Source organism: Symphalangus syndactylus, chromosome 19 (genome assembly GCF_028878055.3).
Source record: "Symphalangus syndactylus isolate Jambi chromosome 19, NHGRI_mSymSyn1-v2.1_pri, whole genome shotgun sequence".
NCBI lineage: Eukaryota > Metazoa > Chordata > Mammalia > Primates > Hylobatidae > Symphalangus > Symphalangus syndactylus.
In genome coordinates, this window is record NC_072434.2 from 68,856,102 (window position 1) to 68,884,066 (window position 27,965).

At 39.0% G+C, this 27,965-nt stretch overlaps 1 protein-coding gene across 3 annotated transcripts in view; it reads right to left on the bottom strand.

Moving 5' to 3' along the window:
• Positions 1 to 27,965, bottom strand: part of TP53BP2 (tumor protein p53 binding protein 2) — a 67,114-nt gene that overhangs the window by 10,405 nt on the left and 28,744 nt on the right. For all 3 annotated transcript variants that reach the window (XM_055233802.2, XM_063613358.1, XM_063613357.1), the window contains 13 exons: positions 24,594 to 24,707; positions 20,774 to 20,856; positions 16,605 to 16,706; positions 13,927 to 14,101; positions 13,026 to 13,207; positions 12,486 to 12,650; positions 11,875 to 12,103; positions 10,454 to 10,564; positions 9,637 to 9,785; positions 7,650 to 8,112; positions 5,217 to 5,992; positions 2,925 to 3,062; positions 2,014 to 2,147 (listed from right to left, as the gene is read on the bottom strand). In XM_055233802.2, coding sequence (XP_055089777.1) covers positions 2,014 to 2,147; positions 2,925 to 3,062; positions 5,217 to 5,992; positions 7,650 to 8,112; positions 9,637 to 9,785; positions 10,454 to 10,564; positions 11,875 to 12,103; positions 12,486 to 12,650; positions 13,026 to 13,207; positions 13,927 to 14,101; positions 16,605 to 16,706; positions 20,774 to 20,856; positions 24,594 to 24,707 — 2,821 coding nt within the window. The remainder of the gene's footprint in view (positions 1 to 2,013; positions 2,148 to 2,924; positions 3,063 to 5,216; positions 5,993 to 7,649; positions 8,113 to 9,636; positions 9,786 to 10,453; positions 10,565 to 11,874; positions 12,104 to 12,485; positions 12,651 to 13,025; positions 13,208 to 13,926; positions 14,102 to 16,604; positions 16,707 to 20,773; positions 20,857 to 24,593; positions 24,708 to 27,965) is intronic.

Consider the following 27,965-nt stretch of genomic DNA (forward strand, 5'->3'; position numbering starts at 1 on the left):
GCCTGGGCAACACAGCAAAACCCCGTCTCTACTAAAAATACAAAAAAATAGCCAGGTGTGGTGGCAAACACCTGTGGTTCTAGCTACTTGGGAGGCTCAGATGGGAGGTTGCTTCAGCCCAGAGGGCAGAAGTTACAGTGAGCCAAGATTGTGCCACTGCATTCCAGCCTGGGTGACAGAATAAGACCCTGACTCAAAAAAAAAAAAAAAAAATTTTTTTTAATTCCCCATTCCAATCACTTTTTTTTTGAGGATCTTGCTCTGTCACCCAGACTGGAGTACAGCAATGCAATCTTGGCTCACCGCAGTCTTGACCTCCAGGCTCCAGCGATCCTCCCACCTCAGCCTCCCCAGTAGCTGGGACTACAGCCACACACCAGCACACCTAGCTAATTTTTAAAAATTTTTTGTAGAGACAGGGTCTCTCTACGTTGCCCAGGCTGATCTCAAACTCCTGGGGCTCAAGTGATCTTCTGCTTCAGCATCCCAAAGTGCTAGGATTACAGGTATTAGCCACCATGCCTGGCCAGAACACTATTATTAATAGTTTGGCAAATATTACTATAGATTTTTTCATTGCATGCTTTTTAATAATGAAAAATTATATACAACATAAACTCCCAACATTAGGAAAACAAAGGCATTACGACACAGTAAGAATTTGTTTTGTTTATGCTATAATGTTAAACTAAAAATACAGGCTTAAAACATTACATATATATTAGGAGCTTAACTACATTTGTGAAAAGCATATGAAAAAGAGCTTGGGCCAAGTACGGTGGCTCATACCTATAAACCCAGCACTTTGAAAGGCTCGGGCAGGAGGATCACTTGAGTCCAGGAGTTCGAGACCAACCTGGGCAACATAGTGAGACCCTGTCTCTACAAAAATAAAAATAAAAATAAAAAATAAATTTTTTTTAAAAAGAGCCTGAAGAAAATATATTAAAATATGAATGGTGTTTACCTGTACACTGTGGGGATATAGATGGCTTGTTTTCCTCTTATTTCTATTTTGCATGTTTCCCACAGTACACACACATTAAAATATAAACGTTTAAAAATTGTAACCAAAGTGCTTCTCCAAGCATTAAAACAAAAATTGGAAAACAATCTCAATGTCTAATAAAAGGGAGACCGTCACAATAAATGAGTACACAGTCATGTGGTACAGTAATATGAAGCTAACTGAAATGTATGTATGTGTGTATGCAATTTATATATGCATACATGAGAATTTTATATCGTAACTATTTTCCATACTATGAGAAAAACAAGTTGTGAAACTAAAACACTGGAGTAAATATAGTGTGATTACAACTTTTTAAAATCCTATAAAGAAAAAAGTCAATTGTTCGTATTCTTCCACAAAAGTAACATATTATAACTTAAAACTTTCTTTTTTAAAAATAAAATACAAAACTTGCTATCTATTCTGTTAGTTTAGGGGGTGACAGGACCTTATTAGGACCTTTATTATTATTATTTAATGTTGACTAACATTTCCCCTATCCTGCAAACAATACTCATCACTTGCAGTACCACTTGTGTTTTAAGTACACCCTGGTTCCACGAAAAATGGATTCCATGGTCAAATATATTTGGGATATGTTGCAAGTTATAATCCCCTCTTGGATATACAGAATGGACATGAATATATTGAAGACTCTGAACCATTTCAGGGGCTTAGAGATACCTTGCCTAAATCAGCACTTCTCTCTTAAGCTTTGCTTAAGGATGCTAATTAACTGTGTACTACTTTGTTACACTTATTTTTATCATTAACTACTAAACTTTTTAAAACTCCACCTACTTCCAGGATGGGAATGAGATGACTGTTACATGAACACATGTTAATTCCTCAAAAATAGATACCACATTTCTCCAGCTAGATTACAAGCAGCTCGAGGACATACACTGACATACTTCTTTGTCTTCCAACAGCACTATGACACTGCTTATAAACCGATTCCCACAACTGAAGCTTGACTGGAGTTTAAAAGAAAATCTTACCATCCATCACTATCAGCAGCATTTACATTTACACCAAACTGTACCAGGAACTTAACGATTTCTGTGTGGCCTGCACACACAGCATTGTGAAGAGCCGTGATGCCTTCATCATTGGGCAGGCTTGGGTCATCAACCTATATCAATAAGAAGGGTGAGCATCACTCTAGTTTCTTGTCACCTGAACTGTCACTACTAATTGGCTCCTTTAGGGTCAAGAGGACAGAAATGGACTCTTGTGACACTTTTAAAAATCATAATTAAAACCTATAGGAGCCAAGAAAATTATACCAAGAACAATTCTAGAAATAAGACAGACAGAATAACCACATTAAGTAGGCAGTCACTATAAAAAGGTTTTTTTTAAAAAAAGAAGTACCAGAAACTATACCCTTATAGTCATTTTTGTTTATTTATCCTCCCAACTTCTCACCACAAATTAGTTTCTAAGTAGAAGTTGCATTTGCTATGGAAAGCAAAAAAAAAAGGTCAACTAAAAATATTTTAAATAGTAGGCTTCTAAAAGTAGAGACCGCATCTCTAACCTAATACAGTATAGTACAAATCCATATATGAACAATTTCTAAAGGGGAGTAATGATCTCTCTTAAGAAAGAAAAGTACTCTAGAGGACTCCAAGTGAAAACTGAACTTCCAAATGATGACAATTCTATAGTCATACCTTTAAAATAGCATAGCCTATTCTAAAGCGAGGCCAAGAGTTCCTGAACACAACCCCACAATGCCTAAAAGGAAAACAATTTTAAAATACAATTTCTCTACAGTAGCTTTCTAATTAGAGCTTTAAAACGAATACAAGGTCATATTTTAAAAATTTACTAATTATACTCCAGCTGGGTGACAGAGCGAGACTCCGTCTCAAAAAAAAAAAAAATTTACTAATTATAATCATACCTCATAAATAATTCTCTGTACAAGGTCAAATTCTCCCTCCAAAGACGAATCTAGCAGTAAAGCAAGGGGGTTGAATTTCACCCTCATTCCATGAGCAATACGCTCTGAGCCAGTTTTACGCAAGTTTGTCCTTTTACCCTGCAAAGAAAATGGGTGGAAAATTTAGGATCCTGGTCTATGCAAGAGAACAGCAGCAGCAAATGGGAAGGAATGACTTCTCAGCTAAATTAGTGAGAGGAACTTTAACAATATAGATTTGGCACATTTTATTGAAGTATAACATTATTCAGAAAAGTATACAAATCTGATATGCAGCATAATGAATTTTTACAAAGTAAATACCACGGAGCAAAGTTGGAGGAACATAACTTTATAAAATCTAACGTAATGACATTTGGGTTATATGTTATAGTATGAATTAAACTAAGAGTATAATCAGAAGTGGCAAATAGGCTAGCGTTCTGTCAAGTATCAGAATTAGCCAAGACTGGTCTTTAGATTGCCTATTCTAATATATTACAGCAAACTCCACTCTCTTAAAGTGGGCAACAGCACAGCCCACAACTACAACAGCTAACCTATATTGAATGATTATTCATTAACCCTCACAAAAACCCTATGATCCCTAATTTACAGGTAAGGAAACCAAGGCACACAGCTGGCAAATGGCAGAGCTGAGACGCAAATCCAGGTAAGCTGGCTTCTTTAAATTCTGCCATCTTAACCATTTCACACCAGAATGCCTCCTCAGGGGAAAGCATATAATTAAGGTAAATAATACAGATTATTAGTCTGTCTTAGGTATAACAAGGAGAAATCCTAACAGCTTAAACTTTTAGTGAATCGGGCTTAAAAAAAAAAAAGGCAAAATTTTAAAGACTAGATCCAGTATCCTGTAAAACAGGTTTCTTAAACACACCCAACGAAGTAGAGACGTTTACTGTCGTGAGGTGTGATATATGTACTCCACATACTTTATTTTATCTCAGATGTGGAAAATTGCCAAGTTTTAAAAAACATTAAGTGACAATATATTTCACAATGTGCAATGGCTAAAATGTTGCTCTTTGAATGTTAGCTGACTGTGGTTAATACAAGTCATAAGCAGTACAGTGTAATGACACTTGCCAATCCCACTGTTAAAGAACGTACGAGATAGTTGCTTCTATTTTACTTAAAACCAGAAGGAAAAGGTAAGACACCTTCCTAGGAAGAGAACAGCAGAATCTTAAAAAGAAAGTATAATACTTTTACCAATTCTAGTTTTCCTTTTTTCTCCTTGAAAATGTGGATTATTTTGACACAGCAACAAAAAGGCCAGAAAAAAAAACTCTGGACAATCATTATCTTTGAATACTATCATAACTAAAAGATAATAAGGAATCAAACATGCAAAGTACATTTAAAAAATTCTTTTAATGCTATTTTGCTTTTCACCAGGTTTTAAATTCATAGTTCAGCATCCTACTTCCTTCCGTGCTTACTGAAGCAAAGTGGCTTCAAATTAAACTATGAAAAAGCAGACTTCATTCAGACATTCTGGGATTTTTATTTTCTCTCACCTATTTCAAAGTGAGAGGATGGAAACTTAAATTTCAAACAAAAGCTTACTATTTGGAAGGAGTGTAGAAGGTGCACTCAAGTCAAAACATACAAAATTTTAGAATAACTTTCGTATGTTAAAGTACAAAGAAATCTTAGGGATCACCATGTTAGCCAGCGATTTTCAGACTTCGTTGAAGGGGAGGAAGAGGCTGAAGAGGGGCCCCTCAGCCCAGTTAGTTACCCCTCCCTGCCCTCACTTCATCCAGAACCCTTCCAATTTTACCACTGTTTTAAGTTTGAGGTTTCACCTAACATTTCATTTTTTAAAATTTCACTGCTAGAAAATTTTGAAAAAGATTGACATCATCAGTGAGAGAAGTTATACCATCTGCCTGATTTCACACAGCTAAGCTAGTAATCAAAAGTTTCAAACCCAGGTCTTTTGAGTCCCAGTCGGGTGCTGCTTCCCTAATATGTGACATCAGCTAGAGAAGAAACAGCAAATGCAGTGTTTATAGGGATAAGAACAAAACTCTGTTTCTTTCACAAATAAATGGGTTCTCTCTAAAACTGAAAATTGTTCTTTATATTGAATAAACTGCATTATGAAAACATTTATAAGATCCACTCTGTGCCAAGAGAATCGTAAAATAAAAATGCAAACTGGAGAAGATGAATGTGACCACCAAGAAGATCATAACAAAGTAAAGGACTCTGGAAAAGGCTATGAGATAGTACGTTACTTACAGGAGGCAGAGAGACCTGCCCGGTGATTTCAGGCGGGCACATGCTCACCGAGTCTTCTCCGGGCCCTTCAGGCTCCCCGGATGGGTATGGTGGGGGTGGGTATGGAGGGTACTCCTCCAGGTACACATCAAGCAGATGGGGAGCCTCTGGATTTGGTTCTTCCGGGTTATTCTGGAGATTTGGGATGTTGTCTGCGACTCCCTCAGGCTCATAATCAAGGCCTGGAGAAGGAGCTGGCATGTCACTGTTCTCTGTACTGGCACTCCCCACATCCTCTGGGGACAATGATTCAGGAACCAGAGAGACCACCTCCTTCTCAGGCTCCACATGTAAATATGGATTCTGGATTTCTACTGGGCTTTCTGAACTGGCAGTCACAGAAGCTGACTTGGATGGGTATGATGGTACAGAGATGGTCTCCATGGCGGCTATGGTGGTCCTCTGATACAAAAGCTTCTGAATATTTGGCCCATTAGGACCCTCTGGCTCTGTAATAGAACTACGTTTCTTTAGTGGCCTTGGTGCATTAGACAGTTTCTTTCGTAGGGCTTCTAGGTCAGCATCACTCTGGTTTCGGTAAGGATTAGATAAGAAAGGCAGTAATTTAGTTGGGCTGAGTGGCCGAGGAATTCTTTCGTTTTCATGATTCTCCTGAACTGAAGAAACAGGCTCTGTTTCAGGTTCTGGACTGCCAGGCTTGCCCTGGCTATTGGAATAAATGTTCTCTGGGTGCTGCTGTTGATTCTGGGCAGCAGCAATTACAGGCTTACCATATACTAATTGGAAAAGGAAAAAAAAAAAAAAGCCCTGATTAGCATTAATTAAACAAAACTGGCAAGAAACAGAAACAGCTAACAATAACTAAAGCCTCTTTTAATTTCATAGTTGTTACTACATAATCCCCTTCAAATATAATTAATTTTTAAAAATAACAAATGACAAAGGAGGGAATCCATCTTTGCATAATAAACTTATTACAGAATCAAAACCCCCACTGATTGTAACATGCACCATATCTCATGAAACAATAAGAAAATGTTGCCAATTTTAAGAAATCACTGACTGTAGCATCCAAATTTAAAATAACAAAATGTGAAAAACGTTAAGAATCAATGAAAACAGATAATCCTCATGTGTCCAGATTAAAACTAAACATGCACTATCCCATCTTTCACTTTTCAAAAGTGAATCAACGTGAGAACTTCTATTTGGCTTATAAAATTATTAAGAACCACTTATAGCTTGACCAAAGATATTCCCTGTTAACATTCTGATTATATTAAAATTATCTAATTCCCAAATTATTCCATTTTCACTAAAGACCCATGAAAAGAAAAGGGTAAGAGGTAGCAGATATACTGATTCTTTGCTAATTTTAATTATGGCATCTTAGGTCACAATTACATGGTTATTTCATGACTACAAGGCTATTTTCATTCAATTAAAACATGTAATAATTTAGAAATAACCCAACAAATTTCCAAACTGTATGTTTAACACAAACTAACCTTATGTTTTTACATTTAGCTAGTGGCTATGTCCCCATTACAATGACTTAAAATACAGTAGAGAATATATATATATATGTATGTATGTATGTATGTATCTTTTTTTTTTTTAGATGGAGTTTCACTCTTGTTGCCCAGCCTGGAATGCAATGGCACCATCTCGGCTCACTGCAACCTCCGCCTCCCAGGTTCAAGCAATTCTCCTGCCTCAACCTCCTGAGTAGCTGGGATTACAGACATGTACCACCACGCCCAGCTAATTTTGTATTTTTAGTAGAGACGGGGTTTCTCCATGTTGGTCGGACTGGTCTCGAACTCCCAACCTCAGGTGACCCACCTGCCTTTGCCTCTCAAAGTGCTGGTATTACAGGCGTGAGCCACTGTGCCCATCCACAGTACAGAATATTTTTAATGATAATAATATATATAAAGACATATAGACACAGACATACATATACAGAGACACACACATATGTGTGTGATGTGTGTATATATGCATCTCTATATACATGTCTATGTACATGTCTCTCTCTATATATACATACACACACACACACACACACACACACACACAGGGGCAGTGGTCCAGTCCTCTATGTGACAAGAACATCTGGTCAACCTACAGTGAAGACGCACACCTTCCTTCTGCACTGTAATGACCCATGTATATTTGGTTCCCCCTCACCAATAAGCCCCTCCAGACTTGAGACCACACTTTATTCATCTATTATCTTTAGTGCCTACTACTGTAGGAACAGACTTTTAGCAAGCACTCTTTCAAACTCCCAGTAAAGAACAGAAGCCACAGTTAAAAACCCTTAGCGTCAGTCAATATAGGGATTAGTTATTTTGCTGTCTGCTGAGGGATGGCTTAAGTTCTGGTATAGAACTTAAGCACGTCACCTACGAACGTTAAGAACCTTACCACTTGAAAAGTGTGGCCCTCTGGTATGAGTCTTGGTCAACGCGCTCTGCACAGCCTGCTGGAAGTTTTTTCCTGGAGCCTGCTGTTGTGTATACATAGAATATATTGAACTTGTTGCCACTGTCTGGGGTTTTCTGAAGGGTGGAAGTAAGGTGTCTTTGGAAGGCTGGGGAGTAAAGGGCCGGACGGCAGCAGCAGGTGGACTTTCTTGCTTAGAACCTGGAGAAAGGGTCTGGTCTTGGCCAACTGAAGGTACGCTGGGAGACAGCAGCACTCTTGGCTGCTGCCCTGCTGGTTTTGGTTTAGTTCCCATGGACGGAACAACTGTTGACAACTGCTGAGAACTTCCGTCTGGCTTAATGTCTGAAGGTGGCTGATTAGTTTGTCCAAAATAAGGCAAATTAATCTGTTTTGGTTTTGTAGGAACAGGAGGTGGTACTTTAGCCACATTTTTATTTGCAGCCTATAACACACACATAAAAAGCCAGTTAAAATACTATATAACTGGGTACATAGGATGTTCTAGATAACCTAATTTCACAAATGTAAGTATACACTATAAAAATATTAGCTCTGGCCGGGTGCAGTGGCTCACACCTGTAATCCCAGCACTTTGGGAGGCCGAAGCAGGCAGATCATGAGGTCAGGAGTTCGAGACCAGCCTGGCCAATATGGTGAAACCCCGTCTCTACTAAAAAATACAAAAATCAGCCAGGCATGGTGGCAGGCGCCTGTAGTCCCAACTACTCGGGAGGCTGAGATAGAAGAATCTCTTGAAACTGGGAGGTGGAGGTTGCAGTGAGCTAAGATTGCACCACTGCATTCCAGCCTGGGCGACAGAGCAAGACTCCATCTCGGAAAATATATCTATATAAGCTCATATTTTTTAATTGTTAATTAGCTTTTGTTTTGTTTTATGTACTTATTTATTTTTATATAGACAGGGTCTCGTTTTGTTGCCCAGGCTGGTCTCGAACTCCTAGTCTCAAGTGATCCTCCCACCTCAGCTTCCCAAAGTGCTGGGATTACAGGTGTGAGCCACCACGCCTGGCTGTTAACTAGTTTTAAATTTCTGTATTTACTCACATTTAATAATGGACTTCATTAATGCAATACAATCTCTCTCCTTTATGACTTCCTCCTTGTTTCCACTTCCTATCTGGGCAATTTTAATACATTTAAAGTGCCCACTTGAAAACTTTTAATGTCATCTTTCATATTCAGATGGCATCAATAACGGGAAACCATTCTTGTTCACTGGAATTTCATGCAATCTAGACAACTGTAATAAAACACACCTAACTTGGAGCACTCACACATAACCTGGTTATCAAGGATTAAGACTCGGCCGGGCACGGTGGCTCATGCTTGTAATCCCAGCACTTTGGGAGGCCCAGGCGGGCGGATCACGAGGTCAGGAGATCGAGACCACGGTGAAACCCCGTCTCTACTAAAAATACAAAAAATTAGCCGGGCGTGGTGGCGGGCGCCTGTAGTCCCAGCTACTCGGAGAGGCTGAGGCAGGAGAATGGCGTGAACCCGGGAGGCGGAGCTTGCAGTGAGCCGAGATTGCGCCACTGCACTCCAGCCTGGGCGACAGAGCGAGACTCCGTCTCAAAAAAAAAAAAAAAAAAAAAAGATTAAGACTGTAGCAGTTACAGAAAATTCACCACACAAGCATTTTGTAACTTTGAAGAAATAAGATACTTGAACAATACAAATACAGTGTTCTTCAATGCACTTATACTTTTTAGAGAATCACATGAAATATGACCCAGAACAAGCATGTCAGCCATTCTCCCACCGGGTGTGAGACCACAAACAGACTCACGCAAGAGAAATTAAAATAACAGAATGCTAATGTATTTTCTAATCTCCTAGGTACATCCTGTGTCTTCTGCTCTCCCTCACATAATACTTTATCCCTTCTAAAAACTGCATTATAGAATTACTATTAAATTTTAAAAACCAGGATATTCATAGGTACCTGAGCATCCCGCAAGATATCTTCACTGCTCTGGTTCTTCCTCAGAGTACCAAAGGAAGGTGGGGCAGTGGACTGGTCTACTGCGTCAAACATTGAGAACGGACGCACTTTCTTCTCTTTCTCCCTCAGCGGAACCTCTCCATCATCAACTAAAGACAAAAAAATCACAATGACATTCAAACTGTTTAGAATAAAGTATCTCATTCACTCGTAAGTTTCTCTCCCCTAAATCTCCCTGAAAATCTGTGTCCACAAAGCACGTTCCTATTTTTTTAATTAAATTAATAAAAGGATAACCCAAGCACTATAATGATCGTACCTGAGTTCTCCAGCTAAATTAAGGTGTTCTGGAAATAAATATTGTTAAATGTTTCTAGTGTTAACACACTAGAAAATGATTTATCAGCCGAGTGCAGTGGCTCACACCTGTAATCCAAGCACTTTGGGAAGTGGAAGCGGGTAGATCACTTGAGCCCAGGAGTCCAGTCTGGGCAACGTGGTGAAACCCCATCTCTACAAAAAATACAGAAATTAGCCAGGCATGGTGGCATGCACCTGTAGTACCAGCTACTAGGGCGGCTGAGGTAGGAGGATCACCTGAGCCCAGGAGGTGGAGGCTTCATCAGTGAGCCATAAGCGCACCACTGCACTCCAGCCTGGGTGACAAGAGTGAGATCCTGACTTTAAAAAATAAAAAAAAAAAAAAAAGAAAGAAAGAAAAAAAGAAAAAAGAAAAAACAGACTATCTAAAAAGAATACACAGCACCTTTCAGATGACCAAAATTTAATGTTCAGGAGTAGCACAAATAAATCTCACCTTGATCCAGAGCATTCCCAGTGCTTTGAGGTGCAGAAGCAGAGCCTTGGCTCGGGAAAAGATCTGCATTTGAAGGACTCCAATCAGGGCCAACTGGATGGATTTTAGAGCCTAAAATACAGAAAAGCAGCTACAAATAACTCAGCATTCTAAAGAGATTTTTAATGATTTTTACTGCTAAGACTTTTAATCTCTAAAAACAGCTTTAAATTCCAGACTCACAACACCCCAATAAATTTACTTAGAAAATACTGTATTATATTTTATATTTCTAATTTAAGATTCTTCCACTTTATTCAAGCAATTTAAAATTAGTCACAGCAAGTCTGCTTGAACCAGCAAAGACACATTATTCTTCACTATATTAGAAAACATCACCATCACACCCAGAAAACAATTTCCAATTCAAGAGACCTAAGGGTCTAAGGTGTATTTTATAAATGATATTTTAAGTGATACATGCACAAAAGTAAATATGTGGATTCTTAGTCCAGGACTTCAACTGCAGTCTTTCCCAAATCAGTATATTCAGGTTTTTTTCTACACTGACACTTAAATTTCAAAAGCCACTGCTTTCATTTTTCCTTACAGAAACAAAGCAAATATAACCCTTTCCACAATAAAATCCAGACTGCATGGTACTATTGCTTCACAGTAGTAGTTATGGTAAAATAACAAATAATTTGAAAATCAGCTATTTTTTTGCATATGATAATTGTTAGAGAACAGAGACAATACTGGCTATTACTTCTTCTGTCCAGGGGTCTGAATGGTAAGGTCATTAAAGGATACTTTACCCCAATTTTTCTACAGTTCTCCCCACACTTTCTCCTCCCATTACGAAACTATGGCTTGTACCTCTCCATGTATCTGAGAAGTACACAGAATGCAAAGATCACTAACACAAGGAGCCTCTGCTATTTTCACTTTTAATCTCCTGGTATGTTTAATGTTATTCTAAAAATTATCAGCAAATTCTCACATGTAAGCAGGTATGAATATTTAACACCATTCATCAACATAATAGATTCAGAACCTCACATTCTATACAGATGACACCACCAACACTTACGTATGTTTTTACCCAAAAAGAAAAGTTCTCAAGTTATTAATATCAGATCAAAATTTCCTTAGTAACAAGAAGGAACTTTTTAAAACAATTTTCAGGTTTATAAAGATATTATATTTTATTTCATTTCCTGAATAGAATTGTATTATTTAGGGTTAAGAAAAATCATCCTTGTACAACCATGGTATCAATTTTAATTTTTTAAACTTATCATTACACTAGCAAAGAATACAAAAGGATTTTTAGAATTCAAACATGAATAATGAATACAAAGAGAGATTTTTTTAAAACTCAAACTTGGGAGAAAGAATAGTGGGGACAGGGAAGAACTAGGCTGTGCAGGACTTTTTACCTTTAGTTTGTGAAGCAGCCCCAGATCTCATGTTGGGCAGTGTCTGTATTTTCATCGGCCCCTCTGAAGCCTGCATGACCAAGGAACCATCCGGCAGGGCTGGCTTCACCAGCAATTCAGGCCTTGAGGGCATCCGAGGCATGGTAGACGACTGGATATAGGGACCAACTGCAGCCACACGGCTTGGGGCTGACGCGGCTTGCTGGGGAAGATTTCCATCAGATGAAACCTGGAAAGAAGCACAGGTCCTTTAGTATTAAAAATCATCTCAGGTGATCAGACTTACAAACTAAGATGTGACATTTTCTAACTTTTTAAAATGAGCACTTTCAGAATCTAGCCACAGAGTCTACAAAAAACATTCCAAAATAAACACTCCCCAATGAACTCTCACCCACACTTTATTGTATTAGAAAGACAAACAGAGCTACACAGGTAATAACATTAAAAAGTAAAAAAGCAGCGGATTGTTTTTTGAGGATCCATAAACAGCGTCTGTTTTCTGAGGGCACACTGAGTAATGATACTGAAGAAGGTGCCTATGAGTAACCTCACTGGGCTGGTCATCTTTTTCCCTCCTCCCCCAAACCATTACAAAACAGCCCACTTACTGGTAGATTTTCTTTTTGCTGTAGAGCTGCCTTCTTCTTCCACAGCCGGTCCCTCAGCTCATTAACACGCTTATCCATGACTGCCACTTCTGAATTACGCTTATTCAAACACTCCCTCTGTTGTTGTAGCTTGGCATTCTGCTCTTGATTCAATTTGTTTCTTAGCTGAATAAAAGAGAGGGGAAAAAAGGTAGCCAAGGAGTAGGAAGAAAATGTCTCAAACAGTTAATCACATGGTTAACTATTATATAATTTCTAAAAATATGAGGTCCCTCCACCCCTCCACATTTATCATCTCATGGTTTAAAATTAAGTGACACCTGTGCAAGACCACCAGCTGTGGTTATGAGGAATGTCTCAAATTTCCTGTCTGGGGTACTATAAAGTTTACTCCGGATTCTCTGGAGTTTGGGTTCCCCCCACAACCTGCCTTCTGTTTAAGGAAAGGCAACTGAAATCTAGCACCTCTTGCTACTTATATGAGCAACTCTGTTTCTGGAAAGGAGATTGTACAGCATTTAGCAAACAGCTACAGTCTACCTGCAGCTCTTTATAGAGGCGATCAAGCTCAGCCACTGCAGACTGATTGTCATGGTGGCTGTCGATCCTGCCGTTCTTGAGCATCTCTAGCTGCCTGGTCAGTTCTTCTACTTTTGACACAGCCAGGACGAGCTCCCTCTGTTTTTGCTGGAACAAATTATTCATCTGTTCAATTTCCTCCACTAGATGAGAGAGAGAACAACAACAACAGTTGAAAAGAAAAATAAGAATGGACTACTTCCCAGGCAACTGGGCTTTACAATAAACTTTCTAATGAACGGTAGAAAAAATTTTCAGAATATCCTAGAAGCAACCAACTTCTTTTAGAAGCAACTGAAATCAACAGAGACATCTCTAAATCTCTGTGCTTCAATCTCAATGTATCTTCATCGGATTTGTGTTAAAAATATCATTAAACTCCAAACTTTAAAAACAACGAAAATTTCTTTAGAACTTTCAATTTTATAAGATTAGGTGGATCTATTAAATCACTAACATTCTGATTAAAATGGTATTGTAATAGATGGAGCTATTATATGAATAAAAATCCTCGCCTTCATCAAATTCTCAGTCAAAAAATATTAAGAGGGGAAAAAATGCTACATTTTCCAAAGGTATCTTAGAAATCCTGTATAAAACATTCAACAGCTGAATCAATTCAGAGGAAGATGCAGCATCAAAACTGCAGTAAATTATATTTTTTCAAAAGATTCCCTTTAAAGTTATCTACAGATCAACCATGGTGGCTTGCACCTGTAACCCCAGCTACTCAGGAGGCTGAGGTGGGAGGATCACTTGAGGTCACGGTTCAAAAGACCAGCCTGGGCAACATAGTAAGACCGTCTCAAAAAAACCAGACAAATAAATGTATAAAAAAGTAAATCTATGAGGAATAACTCACCAAGTTTCCCATTGCTTAGTCTCTTCTGTTCCACGTGGCCTTTAAGTGCTCTCACTTTTTTTAGCTTAGCTTCCTGATTCTCGGCTATTTCTTTTAGCCTTTTAAGCTTCTCCTGCTCAGCAACTTGTTGCTGTTGTCGCTGATCTTGTTGTTTCAAAAACTTTAAGCGCTGTTCCTAAAAATAAAAGTAATCATTAGGTATGTCATTTTAGGTAGGTACACCAGTAAGCTCAAAATAGCCTAACCGCAACACTTAAAGATGTTGAGATTGAGGTACACTTGTAACCCTGGTCTGGTCTCACCTTCTTCCTAAACACTGCCATCAGAATCACATTGGAAGTCTGTTCAAAACAGATACTCCTGAGCCCATGCTAGAATCTTCTGGGGATAAGATCCAGGAATCAGTATTTTTAACCCAAGTGGTTCTTATGCAGCAAGGATGCAGCAATTCTTGAACTAGTTTTCATAAACTGTTGCAACAATTTTAAAAAGCAGCTCATGTAGAAATGGGAAGCATTATAAGAAAGTATTTAAATGCACAAGATTTGGAGTACATTTAGATTCAAACCCAAGCTCTGCCACTTATTAGCTATGAGACCCTGAACAAATTGCATAACCTCACCAAGTATGCAAGTCTATGTTTCTTCACCTATAAAACAGGGATGATCAATAGTAACTACCAATGTTACTACAGTGAAGATTAAATGAAATGTGAAATGTAAATGTCTTTGAATGATATTTTACGTAGTATATACTCAATAAACGGTCACTGAAAAGAGCTAAAGATATATTTAACACCTTTAGAAAGCTGCAATCATGGAATCTGAAATTGTTTCTTTCCCCTGCCCCAAGGTACTTTTGTTATAGCAGAAATTTCGTTTTTATTACATTAAAATTTTTAACTAAAACTGAGTAACGGAGCCACACAATTTGTAGTCACAGGTAAACTATTTCTTAGATTAGTATGCCTAGAACATATAAGTAACATGGAAATAATCAAAACAAAAACCCTGGCTAAGGCAGAAGGATCACTTGAACCCAGGAATTCAAGTCCAGCCTGGGCAACACAGTGAGAACTCATCTCAAAAGAAAAAAAAAAAACCCACAAGGACTTGTTTTTAAGTCCATGAAGACTAAAAAGGTTAGAGATTTGTTCTTCAACAACCAACCTTTTTATTTGACTATATATCCTTGCTACTCAATGTAATGCCCATCAGCATCACCTGGAAGCTTGTGAGAAATGCAGAAGCTCAAACCTCAACTCATACCTACTGAATCAGAATACGCATTTTCAACATGATCCCTAGGTGATTCGTATGTATCTTAAAGTTTGAGAAGCAATGACATATATGATTTTGGAAAAACTGGGGTCTGGTATTACAAACAGAAATGGATGCACAGGAACCCTAGGAAGTATGACATGGAAGTCCACACTGCATGTTTGAGAACTGCCTTGAAGAATTCCTGGCCATTATTTCAAAGCCCTATTGGGTAACTTTGCCCACGACAAACCAACAATTGTCTACCCCTGCTTCAGTGACCTGATAATCACTAAAGGACTGTTAGTTGTGGATTCTGGGTGTTTAGACCAGGGGTTGACAAACTATAGCCTGCAGGCCAAATCCAGCTTGCTATCTTGTTTTTGTAAGCAAAGATTTACTGGGACACAGCCACACCGTCTGTTTACTTATTATCCATGACTGCTTATAACAGCAGAGTTGAGTAGTTGCAACAGATGCAGCAAAGTTTGCAAAGCCCAAAATATTTACTATGCAGCCCTTTACAGAGAAAGGTCTGTTGGCTTTTGGATCAGATTGGAAGCCTATGGCTGGCAGGAGAAGCAGCAGTTCTGATGGTAACGGAGTGGCTTCTTATATTTTCCTTGTTCAAGGCCAGGACTAGGGTTAGTTTGTGGATAAAGAATGTTCCCCAAATAAAGGCAAACAGCCCGTTATTGGTGCCAAGCTCCAGAAGGGGACAGTATTAGATTAATCTGATCCAAGATTAACCATACCATGTTAGAACTTTAATATTCCTCTTGCTGTGGCCCAGAGTAGTTCCTAGGAGCAAAGATGGAGGGCTCTTTCCGCCTTTCCTGTCTGACTGATACCCAACATAGCATGGTTAATCTTCTTGATCAGAATCAGGAGTCAGAAAGATCTTGAACAATTAGGATGATATAAGGATTTCTACAAAATGCTGTAGTAAGGACTTAAAGAGAGCACAAAGAGAGCATCAAACAGCAGGTGGCTTTTGGGTTGATAATGTCACCTCATATCTGTGAGGTAATTGGCTTAATGGGGGTAGAATGTAAGTAGCCTTACACATACATTAACAATAGTGGCCTGTTAGGTCTTTTAAAAGAAGATACTACCAGCTGGGCACGGGGGCTCACGCCTGTAATCCTAGCACTTTGGGAGGCCGAAGTCGGCGGATCACCTGAAGTCAGGAGTTTGAGACCAGCCTACCAACATGGTGAAACCCCATCTCTACAAAACATACAAAATTTAGCCAGGTGTGGTGGCGTGTGCCTGTAATCCCAGCTACTTGGGAGGCTGAGACAGGAGAATCACTTGAACTCAGGAGGCGAAGGTTGCAGTGAGCCGAGATCGTGCCACTGCACTCCAGCCTAGGCGACAGAGTGAGACTTCATCTCCAAAAAAAAAAGACGATACTACCTTAGTTGCCAGCAATTGTTGCTGGGCTTCAATCTGTTGCTGCTGGCGAGATGCCATTTCCTGAAGTTCAGCAAGAGTCAGATCCATCCTAGGACTATTAACCTACAAGTAAAAACACAAACACAATCCCAGCTTACTATATTAACTACCACAGAGATTCCACCCTCAAAGGTCTATGTAAAAGCTTCATCTGAACCAACTGTGACAAAATTATTTAGCGATTTTTCTTTCATAATATTAAGCAGACCATTAATTTTTATATTAACACTCACCACATTGACTTTTTAAGATGTAAAACATACTAATATACAATAATCTTTTATTTTAATTTGTAAGTTTAAAATTAAATAGTTTCGACAGTCAGGGACATAAATGGAACAATTCAGAATTACCTTGTTCTGTAATTTATATTACAACAGAAGTGTTTGATCATATTAAACATGGTATTGAGGCACTGGCAGCAAACCTAGAATTTAGTCATTGGAATATCATTTAAAAATACATTAGCACTAAAAAATTCAAGACAATCAGAAACAAAGCAAGGGCATCCACTCTCACAACATCTATTCAACATTGTCCTAGAGGTTCTAGCCAATGCAATAAAACAAGAAAGAGAAATAAACAGCATCCAGATTGGTAAGAAAGAAGTTCAACTGCCTTCACAGACAATATAATCATCTATGAAGAAAATGCTATGGAATCTACAAAAAAGCTACCAGATAAATAGGTTACACAGCAAGACTGCAGGATTAAAAAAAAAAAATCAATATGCAAAAGTCAAGTGCATTTCAATATATTAGAAACAGGCTCACGGTTACAGGCACGGTGGCTCACGCTTGTAATCCCAGCACTTTGGGAGGCCGAGGCGGGCGGATCACGAGGTCAGGAGATCGAGACCACAGTGAAACCCCGTCTCTACTAAAAATACAAAAAAATTAGCCGGGCGTGGTGGCGGGCGCCTGTAGTCCCAGCTACTCGGAGAGGCTGAGGCAGGAGAATGGCGTGAACCCGGGAGGCGGAGCTTGCAGTGAGCCGAGATTGTGCCACTGCACTCCAGCCTGGGCGACAGAGCGAGACTCCGTCTCAAAAAAAAAAAAAAAAAAAAAAAAAAAATATTAGAAACAATTAGAAATTTAAAATTTTTAAATTTAAATATCATTTATAGTATCAAAAATACGAAATCCTTAGGGATAAATTTAATAAATAGGTAAGATGTATATACTAAAATCTCAAAAACTGCTGAAAGAAAATCCAAATAAATGGAGAGTTACACCATGTTCATGAATTGGAGGCTCAATACTGTCAAGACAGCAATTCTTCTCAAATTGATTCAACAAAATCTCAACTGAAATCCAAACAGGCATTTTTGTAAAAATTGATGTTGATTCTAAAATTCATATGGAAGTACAAAGCATCTAGAATAGCCAAAACAACTCTGAGAAGAATCAAGCTGGAAAACCTACACTACCTGACTTCAAGACTTATAAAAGTTCCAGTGACCAATGCATGTGGTACTGACGTCAAAATAGACAAGTAGATCAATCAAACAGAATAGAGAGTACAAAAACAGCCCAACATACATGAGGCAACTGATTTTAGACAAAGGTGCAAAAGCAACTGAGTGGAAAAAGAATAATCTTTCCAATAAATACCGCTTATACAATTAGATACTCATATTAAAAAGATAAACTTTAGGGCCGGGAACAGTGGCTCACACCTGTAATCCCAGCACTTTGGGAGGCTGAGGCGGGTGGATCACCTGAGGTCAGGAGTTCGAGACCAGTCTGACCAATATGGTGAAACCCCGTCTCTACTAAAAATACAAAAACTAGCTGGGCATGGCGGCGGGTGCCCATAATCCCAGCTACTTGGGAGGCTGAGGCAGGAGAATCACTTGAATCTAGGAGGTGGAGGTTGCAGTTAACCAAAATCGCACCATTGCACTCCAGCCTAGGCGACAGAGTAAGACACTGTCTCAAAAAAAAAAAAAAAAAAAAGAACTTTGATTCTCACACCATATGCAAATATTAACTCAATAGGGATCATAGGCCGGGTGCGGTGGCTCACGCCTGTAATCCCAGCACTTTGAGAGGCCGAGGCGGGCGGATCACGAGGTCAGGAGATCGAGACCATCCTAGCTAACACAGTGAAACCCCATCTCTACTAAAAATACAAAAAATTAGCCGGGCGAGATGGCGGGTGCCTCTAGTCCCAGCTACTCAGGAGGCTGAGGCAGGAGAATGGCGTGAACCCCGGGGGGCGGAGCCTGCAGCGAGCCGAGATCGCGCCACTGCACTCCAGCCTGGGCGACAGCGAGACTCTGTTTCAAAAAAAAAAAAAATAGGGATCATAGATTTAGAGGTTAAAACTGAAAACTACAAAACTTCCAAAAGAAAACAAAGGAAAAAAAAATCTCTATGACCCTGGGTTGGGCAAAGAGTTCTTAGATACAACACTAAAAGTATGGTCCATTAAAAAAAAAAAAAATTGGATCCAGACTATTAGAACTTTCAAACTCAGTAGGAGAGCAAAAAACTGGGCAAAAGATTTGAACAAATAATTTCACCAAAGAAGAAACACAGAGAGCAAATAAGCACATGAAAAGATGTCCGAAATCATTAGTCATTAGAGAAATACAAATTAAAACCACAATGCAATACCACTACACATATATTTTAATGGCTAAAATTAAAAAGACTGACCATACCAAACTTTGGCAAGGATGTGTAAACAACAAAACTTGGGTAGGCATGTAAAATAATATGATCGCTTTGAAAACACTTGGCAGCTTTAAAAATATATATATAAAGATATAATATATCTCTTTAATAGAGACACAGTCTCGCTTTGTTGCCCAGGCTAGTCTCAAATTTCTGGCTTCAAGTCATCCTGGTGCCTCAGCCTCTAGTTGGTGGAGGAGGAGATACATTGTGTCCATATGCACTAAAACAATGGCTAAGATCATTTTTATCATCTGCATATCATCCTTTCATCATTATAAGATAATTATTAAATCAAAGAAAAGCCCAGGCGCCATGGCTCACGTCTGTAATCCCAGCACTTTGGGAGGCAGAGGTGGGTGAATCACTTGAGGTCAGGAGTTCAAAACCAGCCTGGCCAACATGGTGAAACCCCGACTCTATTAAAAATACAAAAATTAGCTGGGTGTGGTCGCAAGCAGCTGTAATCCCAGCTACTCGGGAGGCTGAGGCAGGAGAATCACTTGAATCCAGGAGGTGGAGGTTGCAGTGAGCCGAGATCACGCCACTGCACTTCAGCCTGGGCAACAGAATGTAACTTCATCCCAGAAAACAATAAAATAAAATAAAAATAAAAATAAGTAAATCAAAGAAAAGAAAAGAAGAATCTGAAGAAAGACACAGTAGGAGAAAATGGTACTTAAGATCATCTGAATTCTACTATAAATGTACTGATGATTGGAAAAAGGTAATTTAGCTAATCCCTAATGGCACTAAAAATAGTGACCTCTGAAAAGAAATGTCTTCAAAATATACCAAAGATGCATGCTCAAATTCACATGCAATAGCAAGAGTATAAAGACATAATTTTCTTTTTTTTTTTGAGACAGAGTTTCACTCTTGTTGCCCAGGCTGGAGTGCGATGGCATGACCTAGGCTCACCGCAATCTCTGCCTCCTGGGTTCAAGAGATTCTCCTGCCTCAGCCTCCTGAGTAGCTGGGATTACAGGCATGTACCACTACGCCCGGCTAATTCTGTATTTTTAGTAGAGATGGGGTTTCTCCACGTTGGTCAGGCTGGTCTTGAACTCCTGACCTCAGGTGATTCACCCACCTCAGCCTCCCAAAGTGCTGGGATTACAGGCGTGAGCCACCACACCCAGCCAATTTTGCATTTTTAATAAAGTGATGATTGTAACAAATAAAATCACCAAATAAGAAATACTTCTTCAAACTTGCTCAGCATTTATTTTGTCTGAATTTGTGTCACATTAAACATACAACTTCTCCCAATAGTCAGCCATATAGAGATCATTAAAATTAATAGTTTCTATGAAACAAATTTAAAATAACCTTTAAAAAGTGGCCATCCTTAGCCCATTTAATAACAAAGTAATAATGAATAAGATTTAAAGTTAAAAAATATGTATCACTGTGGTATATGTAGTATGGATAAAAACAACAACTTACACCGTTCTCCTTTCTTCGATATTCACCAGGAACTTTTACACCATTTCTTTTTAAACTTGGATCCTGAGATCTTGGTCCACTCACTAAGGACAAAATTCAAAAACTATGCATTAACACTAGAGTTGACAGATATTTTAAGAACCAGTTCATTTCTGAGTTCTGTCATTACTGTTGTTTGATATTTTAAGTTGAATGTATTCTTAAAACAAAATATTTTCTAATAGCAACGGACTTAAGGTCTCATTACTCAGTGTGTTTTGCAAAATTAATTTCATGGAACAGTGAATACTCAGCACTACTAAATATCACATGCCACCTATTCATTAGGAAAGCTGTCTGATTCACATACCAAAGGAGGAAAAATTAACAAACTTAATATACTTCTGACTATGAGTAATTCATACTATTTGCTTATGGTTGCTCTTCCTAGTCATCTATTTAGCTACTCAGTAGTTAAATCAAGAAAAGCTTCACTGAAATAGTTGAAAATTACATCAATGCATCCGTGTACTCACTAACAATATTTTTAACTTATTATGAGAAGAACGCACTTAAAAAAGGAACAAGTAGTATCTTAATTATTTGATTTATTGCAAACATTTTATGGTAATTTGTAAGTACTATGAAGTACTTCCACATTTATTTAAGCAAAACATTTGTTTAACTTTGTGAAGGTACTATCCAGAAACACTATATATTCTGCTTTTCTGGCTAAAAAGAATTTTTAAAGCCAAAATACATGGGTCTTTCAGTACCACTTAATGTATCATAAAAGAAAACGTCTTAATTTAAACTAATACGTTATAAGAAACAAATAATACCAACGGAGAATTTAAAAAATACATTAAATTAAGCTCATACCTGTACTTCCCAGAAATTAAAAAAATTATCAAATTACCTCACAAGAAACTTAAGTAAAATGTCTGTTAGAACTGTCAGGAATCTTAGCACAAATTCCCACTGCTAATAAACAAATATATAAACACGTCTACTCAGAGCCAAGTATCACACTTACACCTAATTCTAATACAATCAGCTTTTATTTTTAAAATGCAGCTCAATTATCTGACAAAATAGCTCAGGTAATCTGCCACAATATTTCTGTAAGAAAAAAAACTTCTATAATTTCAGAATAATTGCTTTCTTTGCTGTCTCAAAGAGACAGCACTTAACTAGTTTCTCCTTTGTATAATCAGTTACCTAATTAAAGTAAGAAGCAAGAGCCTTAAACATAATTTCATATACATTCAGGGTCACAGGTCCTAAATGAATTGGAAAAAGAATATGGTCACAGTCTCGTAATCCTTAATCGAGAGGTCTAGACCAAAAACAGTAAGTTAACACCTTAATAAAGGGGACTGAAAAACAATCCTGTTTTATCCCAATTTCAACACTATGTGGCACTGGTGTTTTGTGACAATGTGAAAACAGCTCCTTTATCTTCAGATTATATTTCTCACATTACTGACACTGAAACTGCATATTGCACTATTGAGAGACTATTTAATAATTTATCCAGTACTATACAGCAAGATATTTGAACAGGTAGATGAAAGGGTAAAATTTAACTAATTAGAAAAGAGTGCAAGTGATGTAAATAGAGAACAAAAAAAAACAAAATAAGATGTAAATGCCAATATAAAACTACAAAAAAAGAAAAAGAAAAAAAGCCTACGGAAAAAAATACATGTTTACTTAAAATAAAATTACAAACACCAGTGATACTGAAAGGCAACCAGGTAGCTTGGCTGAGGTGATTCAGGTTCCACTCCTGGCTCTGCCTCTAGGTGTGTGGCCTCTGACAAGTCACTTAACCCCTAAGTATCAGCATTTCTCATCTGTAGGGTAGAAGGGGCCAAACTAAGTCGATTCTGCCCCTCAGCTAACCCATACTCTAAATTTAATCATTCCTAATGGTCAGGTACCATATAGACACTTGCGTTAATGCAACAGTTAGTTAATAAAACTGAACTTTTTTTTTGGAGACAGAGTCTCACTCTGTCGCCCAGGCTGGAGTGCAAATGGTGTGATCTCGGTTCACTGCAATATCCGCCTCCCGGGTTCAAGCGATTCCTCCACTTCAGCCTCCCAAGTAGCTGGGATTACAGACGCCCAGCTAATTTTGGGTTTTTTTTGTTGTTGTTGTTTTCGTTTTTTCAGATGAGTCTTGCTCTGTCGCCAGGCTGGAGTGCAGTGGCGCCATCTTGGCTCACTGCAACCTCCAACTCCCTGATTCAAGCGATTCTCCCGCCTCAGCCTCCCGAGTAGCTGGGATCACAGGCACGTGCCACCATGCCCAGCTAATTTTTGTATTTTTAGTAGAGATGGGGTTTCACCATGTTGGCCAGGATGGTCTGTCTCGATCTCCTGACCTCATGATCCTCCCGCCTCAGCCTCCCAAAGTGCTGGGATTACAGGCATGAGCCACCGTACCCGGCTTAATTTTTGTATTTTTAGTAGAGACAGAGTTTCATCATGTTGGCCAGGCTGGTCTCAAACTCCTGATCTAAGGTGATCCACCCACCTCAGCCTCCTAAAGTGCTGGGATTACAGGCATGAGCCACCACGCTCAGCCAAAATTGAGCTTTTATAACGTCCAATAACCCTGCTCGTTCTCCCACATCCTACAAGACTGCTGGGTCACAGGGATGGCTGTGTCCCCAGTGTCTACTGCTGCTTCCCACCCACACTCTCTCTCCACCCTCCCCCTACAGTCATCTATAAACTCTGGTCACAATCCCTGGTCACTAACGATGTGACCAATTGACTCCCTTGTTCTCTCTACCTCCAAGTCCTGCCTTCATTCTGCATGACGTTATTGCCCAAATGCTAGCCTCTCAGTTCTAGCTTTCTCGTCTCCACTCTAATTCAGCCTCATTTCAGGGCCCCACCTGGGACCACAACACTAGAAGCCCTCTACCTCCGAAATTTTCAATTCAAATCTTCTGTTTTTTGACCACTATTTCCTTTCAATCTCAGGCATCTCACTCATTTCCTCTCATACCTGTTCTTTCATCTAACTGAGACTCACAGCCTCTTAACTCTGTCTACTCTTTCCCCACAGCCCCTCCTGTCTTCACTTCTTCCCCACCCAGCTGAGGTATCACCTTGCCAATACCCTTTTCTCCCCTGTCCCACTGACCTCCCATTGAATTTGTCTAGAAACCTTGGGATTTCTAGACAATTGCCTAGAAAGAATGTGTCTAGACACGTTTGTTTTCTTCTCTTCTTACAACCCACCTGGGCTGTAGACCACCACTGGAGAAAAATCATGTATGGTCTCATGGTCTCTAATCTCAACTGGCCTCAATGGTTCCCAGCAGTCTGGCTTCCCTAGTAAGCCCTCTCTCCTAATCTCCAAAACAGCTCCAGCTTCCCACCCACCTCCATCATCGCTCCTACCTCAGAGAAAACAAATGTTTTTAGATGAGAAATCCCTCAACTTACTCCCACAAAATGCACAAATTTAGCCACATCTGCCACAGTTTTATTTCTGTCCTGTTATTATGGAAGAGGGATCCTTCCTCTTGTCTAAGAGGACTTTCTGCCTCAGGGCTGTGGAAGGACCTAATCAGGGACCCTAACCCTAACGGGTATTTCCTTTCTTAGAGTTCCAACCCCCTGCTCTAATGACTCCTTCCCACCTGCATGAAACAACTATAGTCAAACTTCTCCCCTCGACAGCCTATCTCCACTGTTTCCACTTCCTAACCTCTCCTTCACCTCTCAAATTACCTGGCTTCTCATCATGTGCCACCTACTACTTCCAGCACAAAATAAAAGCTTAAATATCTGTCACAATTCACAGAGCACTACCTACCAATGTCCCTGCCAGGGGGGCGTTCATGACGAAGGAAGAAGCGAACTTCGTTCCTCTGACTTCCAAATCGTTGAAGAACATCAAACATTCGCTCATTATCCGCAACTGGACGTTCTAAAGCAAATGAGTAGAAACCACATTATTTTCAGGTAAAAGAAAGATAAACATATCATTTACCATCTATCCTTCATGCAAATTATACATTATGGATACAGCAAATGCTTAGTATCTCTGGTAAATTTTTTTCATTAAAACACGTCTTAGAAGATGAAGTAACACAGATTTTCCACACACACAGAGTCAAGCCAGGGTGGAATACTAGAAAGGGCAATGCATCTCGGCCAGCTGTCGGGAGCTCAGCAGTCTAAATCCAGTGGGCTCCGCGCTGGCCACAGGCGCTCCATTTAACTTCGGTGGTTCCATAAGTTTCTGTAAAATCTATATTAGATCAGACAGTCCCTTCTAACACTAATGTTCATGATTCTCTGAATATACAAAGAAAAAATTAAAAAGCAACTTTCTAAATAGCCTAGTCTTTTTTTTAAATCGTAGTTTTCAATACAGGCTATTTTTAAATTATAATTTTACAAACAGTGTTTAAAAAAATCAGCTACGCATTTCCAAATAAAAGTCTATTTACTGCTGTAAAATGTATCTACATTTGCCCCTCTTCCAGTGAGAATACCAGTGTCAGAATTTTTCTGGAAACAAAAAGAAGGGCACACCTAAATACCCAGTAAAAATAGAAGCTTCAGGAGAAACAATATATCTCAAGCTGTCCTAAAAAAATCTTCCAATCTCAAGGGATCTGGATATAAAAACGAGACACACTGTTTGAGGAGGCAATTGCTTAAAATCAATGAAACTCCAGTAATGTCAACATAATTTTTAAATATAAGAATGTTGAAATACCCTAAGAAAACTCAACACATTTATCAGTAATCAAGGACACTATCTCAACACCTTAAATAAACATGGGCAGAGAACAGAGCAGGCAGGCATTCACCAGCCAATTTGGTGAACCAACCCTGAACTTAATCTGCTTGGCTGCAACAAAATGCAGTTCTGGTTCTACTTCCAGTAACATAACATACTGAGTTGACACAGATAATCCCCTTTTATAAATCACACATATTCTAAGACCCCCCCAAAAAAAGATACACCATAGTTAGAGAGAAACCCTCCAAAAGAAACTCTGAGTAGCCCTTCCACCCACCCCTACAAAATACACACACACAAGCTGTACTCAAAACAAGTAAAATCTCCAGGTTCCAGGAGCAAAGAGAGAACTCAAAGGAAGTAAAGTAGCTTGCTGTCCACGCTGGACTGCCCCAGAAGGATATGGACTTTCTCACAAGCTCTAGGCTAACATCCCGATGGCCCTGTGATGGCAAAAGATCAGGCATAGGCCTGCATAAGCAGAAATAGACACTTCAAAGGCACTCAAAGCTCCCTACTAACACTCATGTGCCAACCACACCTACGGTCATGCACTGCATGTTGACAGCAGTCCCATAAGATTATAAGGCCATATTTTTACTGTACCTTTTCCTATGTTTAAATATGTTCAGATACACAAATACATACCACTGTGTTACAATTGCCTACAGTATTCAATACAGTAACATACTGTACAGGTTTGTAGCCTAGGAGCAAAAGGCTGTATACCATATAGCCTAGGTGTGTAGTAGGCTATACCATCTAGATTTGTGTAAGTACACTCTATGATGTTCACACAACAACGAAATCACCTAATGACAAATTTCTCAGCACATATCACCATTATTGACACATGACTGTATCTCCTTGACAGGGCATTCCTGCCTATGTGACTCTGAACATGCCATTTCTATCATTCATCATCCCCCTCCAGCACCCTTTTCTCCTGCAGATGAAACACATGTATTACTGCAACTATCACATGGTATTATAAATGTCTGTGGATACTTGTTTCTCTTTGTGCCCCGTAAGACACCCGGAGGCAACTTTCATCTCTGTATCCCTCTCAATCAAATGCAGTCCCTAGCACATAACAGGCATCCGAGAAATATTCATTAAGCAAATACACGAGTGGGTAGTGAGGAAATGGAAAAGGAAAGAAGAGAAGACAGGAGAGGAGAAGAAAGGCTTAACACTTAGAGAATTAAGTAATAGGGGAATACATTTACACCTCTGGAATAAGGAATTTTTTTTTTAGTAACACACAAATAGGCCTGAGATCCTGAATGGTTTTTAAATGCCTACAAATCAAGAGGGAAGGGAAAAAGCCAGAGTAAACACGAGCAAAGGATATAAAGAAACAATTTCAAAAACCAAAAAGCCAAATGGCCAATGAACAAATGAAAAAACAGGCAACCACATTTGAAATCAGAAATATGCAAATTTAAACAAAAGTCAGGTTTTCAGCTATCAGTTCAGTAAAAGTTAAAATATTATAACTTGATGAGGAATACATCTAGAAATAACTGGAAAGGGTATGAACTGATATAACCTTTGCAGAAGAAACTCTGACAACATATAGTACATTTTCAAATGTGTGAACCTTTATGTTAATGTGGTTCATGATAGTAACATTTTACTACCTATGGGTATCCCATAACATCATGTTGTATACCTTAAATATACACAATAAAATTAAAAAAAAAAAAAAATGTGTGACCTGGCCAGGCACAGTGGCTCACGCCTGTAATCCCAACACTTTGGAAGGCTGAAGCTGGAGGATCACTTAAGCCCAGGAGTTCAAGACCAGCCTAGGCAACATAGCAAAACCCCATCTTTACAAAAAATACAAAAATTAGCTGGGTGTGATGGCACATTCCTGTAGTCCCAACTACTCAGGAGGCTGAGGTGGGAGGATCACTTGAGCCTAGAAGGTCAAGGCTGCAGCAAGCCAAGACTGCATCACACTGCACTCCGGCCTGGGCGACACAGCAAGACCTTGTCTCAATAAAAAAATAAAATATTTCACGTCAATTACTGCATGAGGAGGAGGGGGAGGGAGGGAAAGAAGAAGAAAAACAAAATTTTTTTTGAAAATTTAAAAAATGTATAAACTTTTAACCAAAGAATTCCATTTTTGGCATCCACCCCCTAGAGAAATGCTTGCATAGGATCAGAAGAGGTTCCTAAAAGGATTTTTACTGCAGCCTTATTAAAACAAGATAGTTTATTTAAATGTTTGTAAATAAAGCAATTGTTAGCTCAACTATAGTTTATGCATACTGGGGGAAATTATGTGATAATTTAAAAATAACGTGGTGGCTCATGTCTGTAATACCAGCACTTTGGGAGGCCGAGATGGCGGATCACCTGAGGTACGGAGTTCAAGACCAGCCTGACCAACATGGAGAAAGCCCATCTCTACTAAAAATA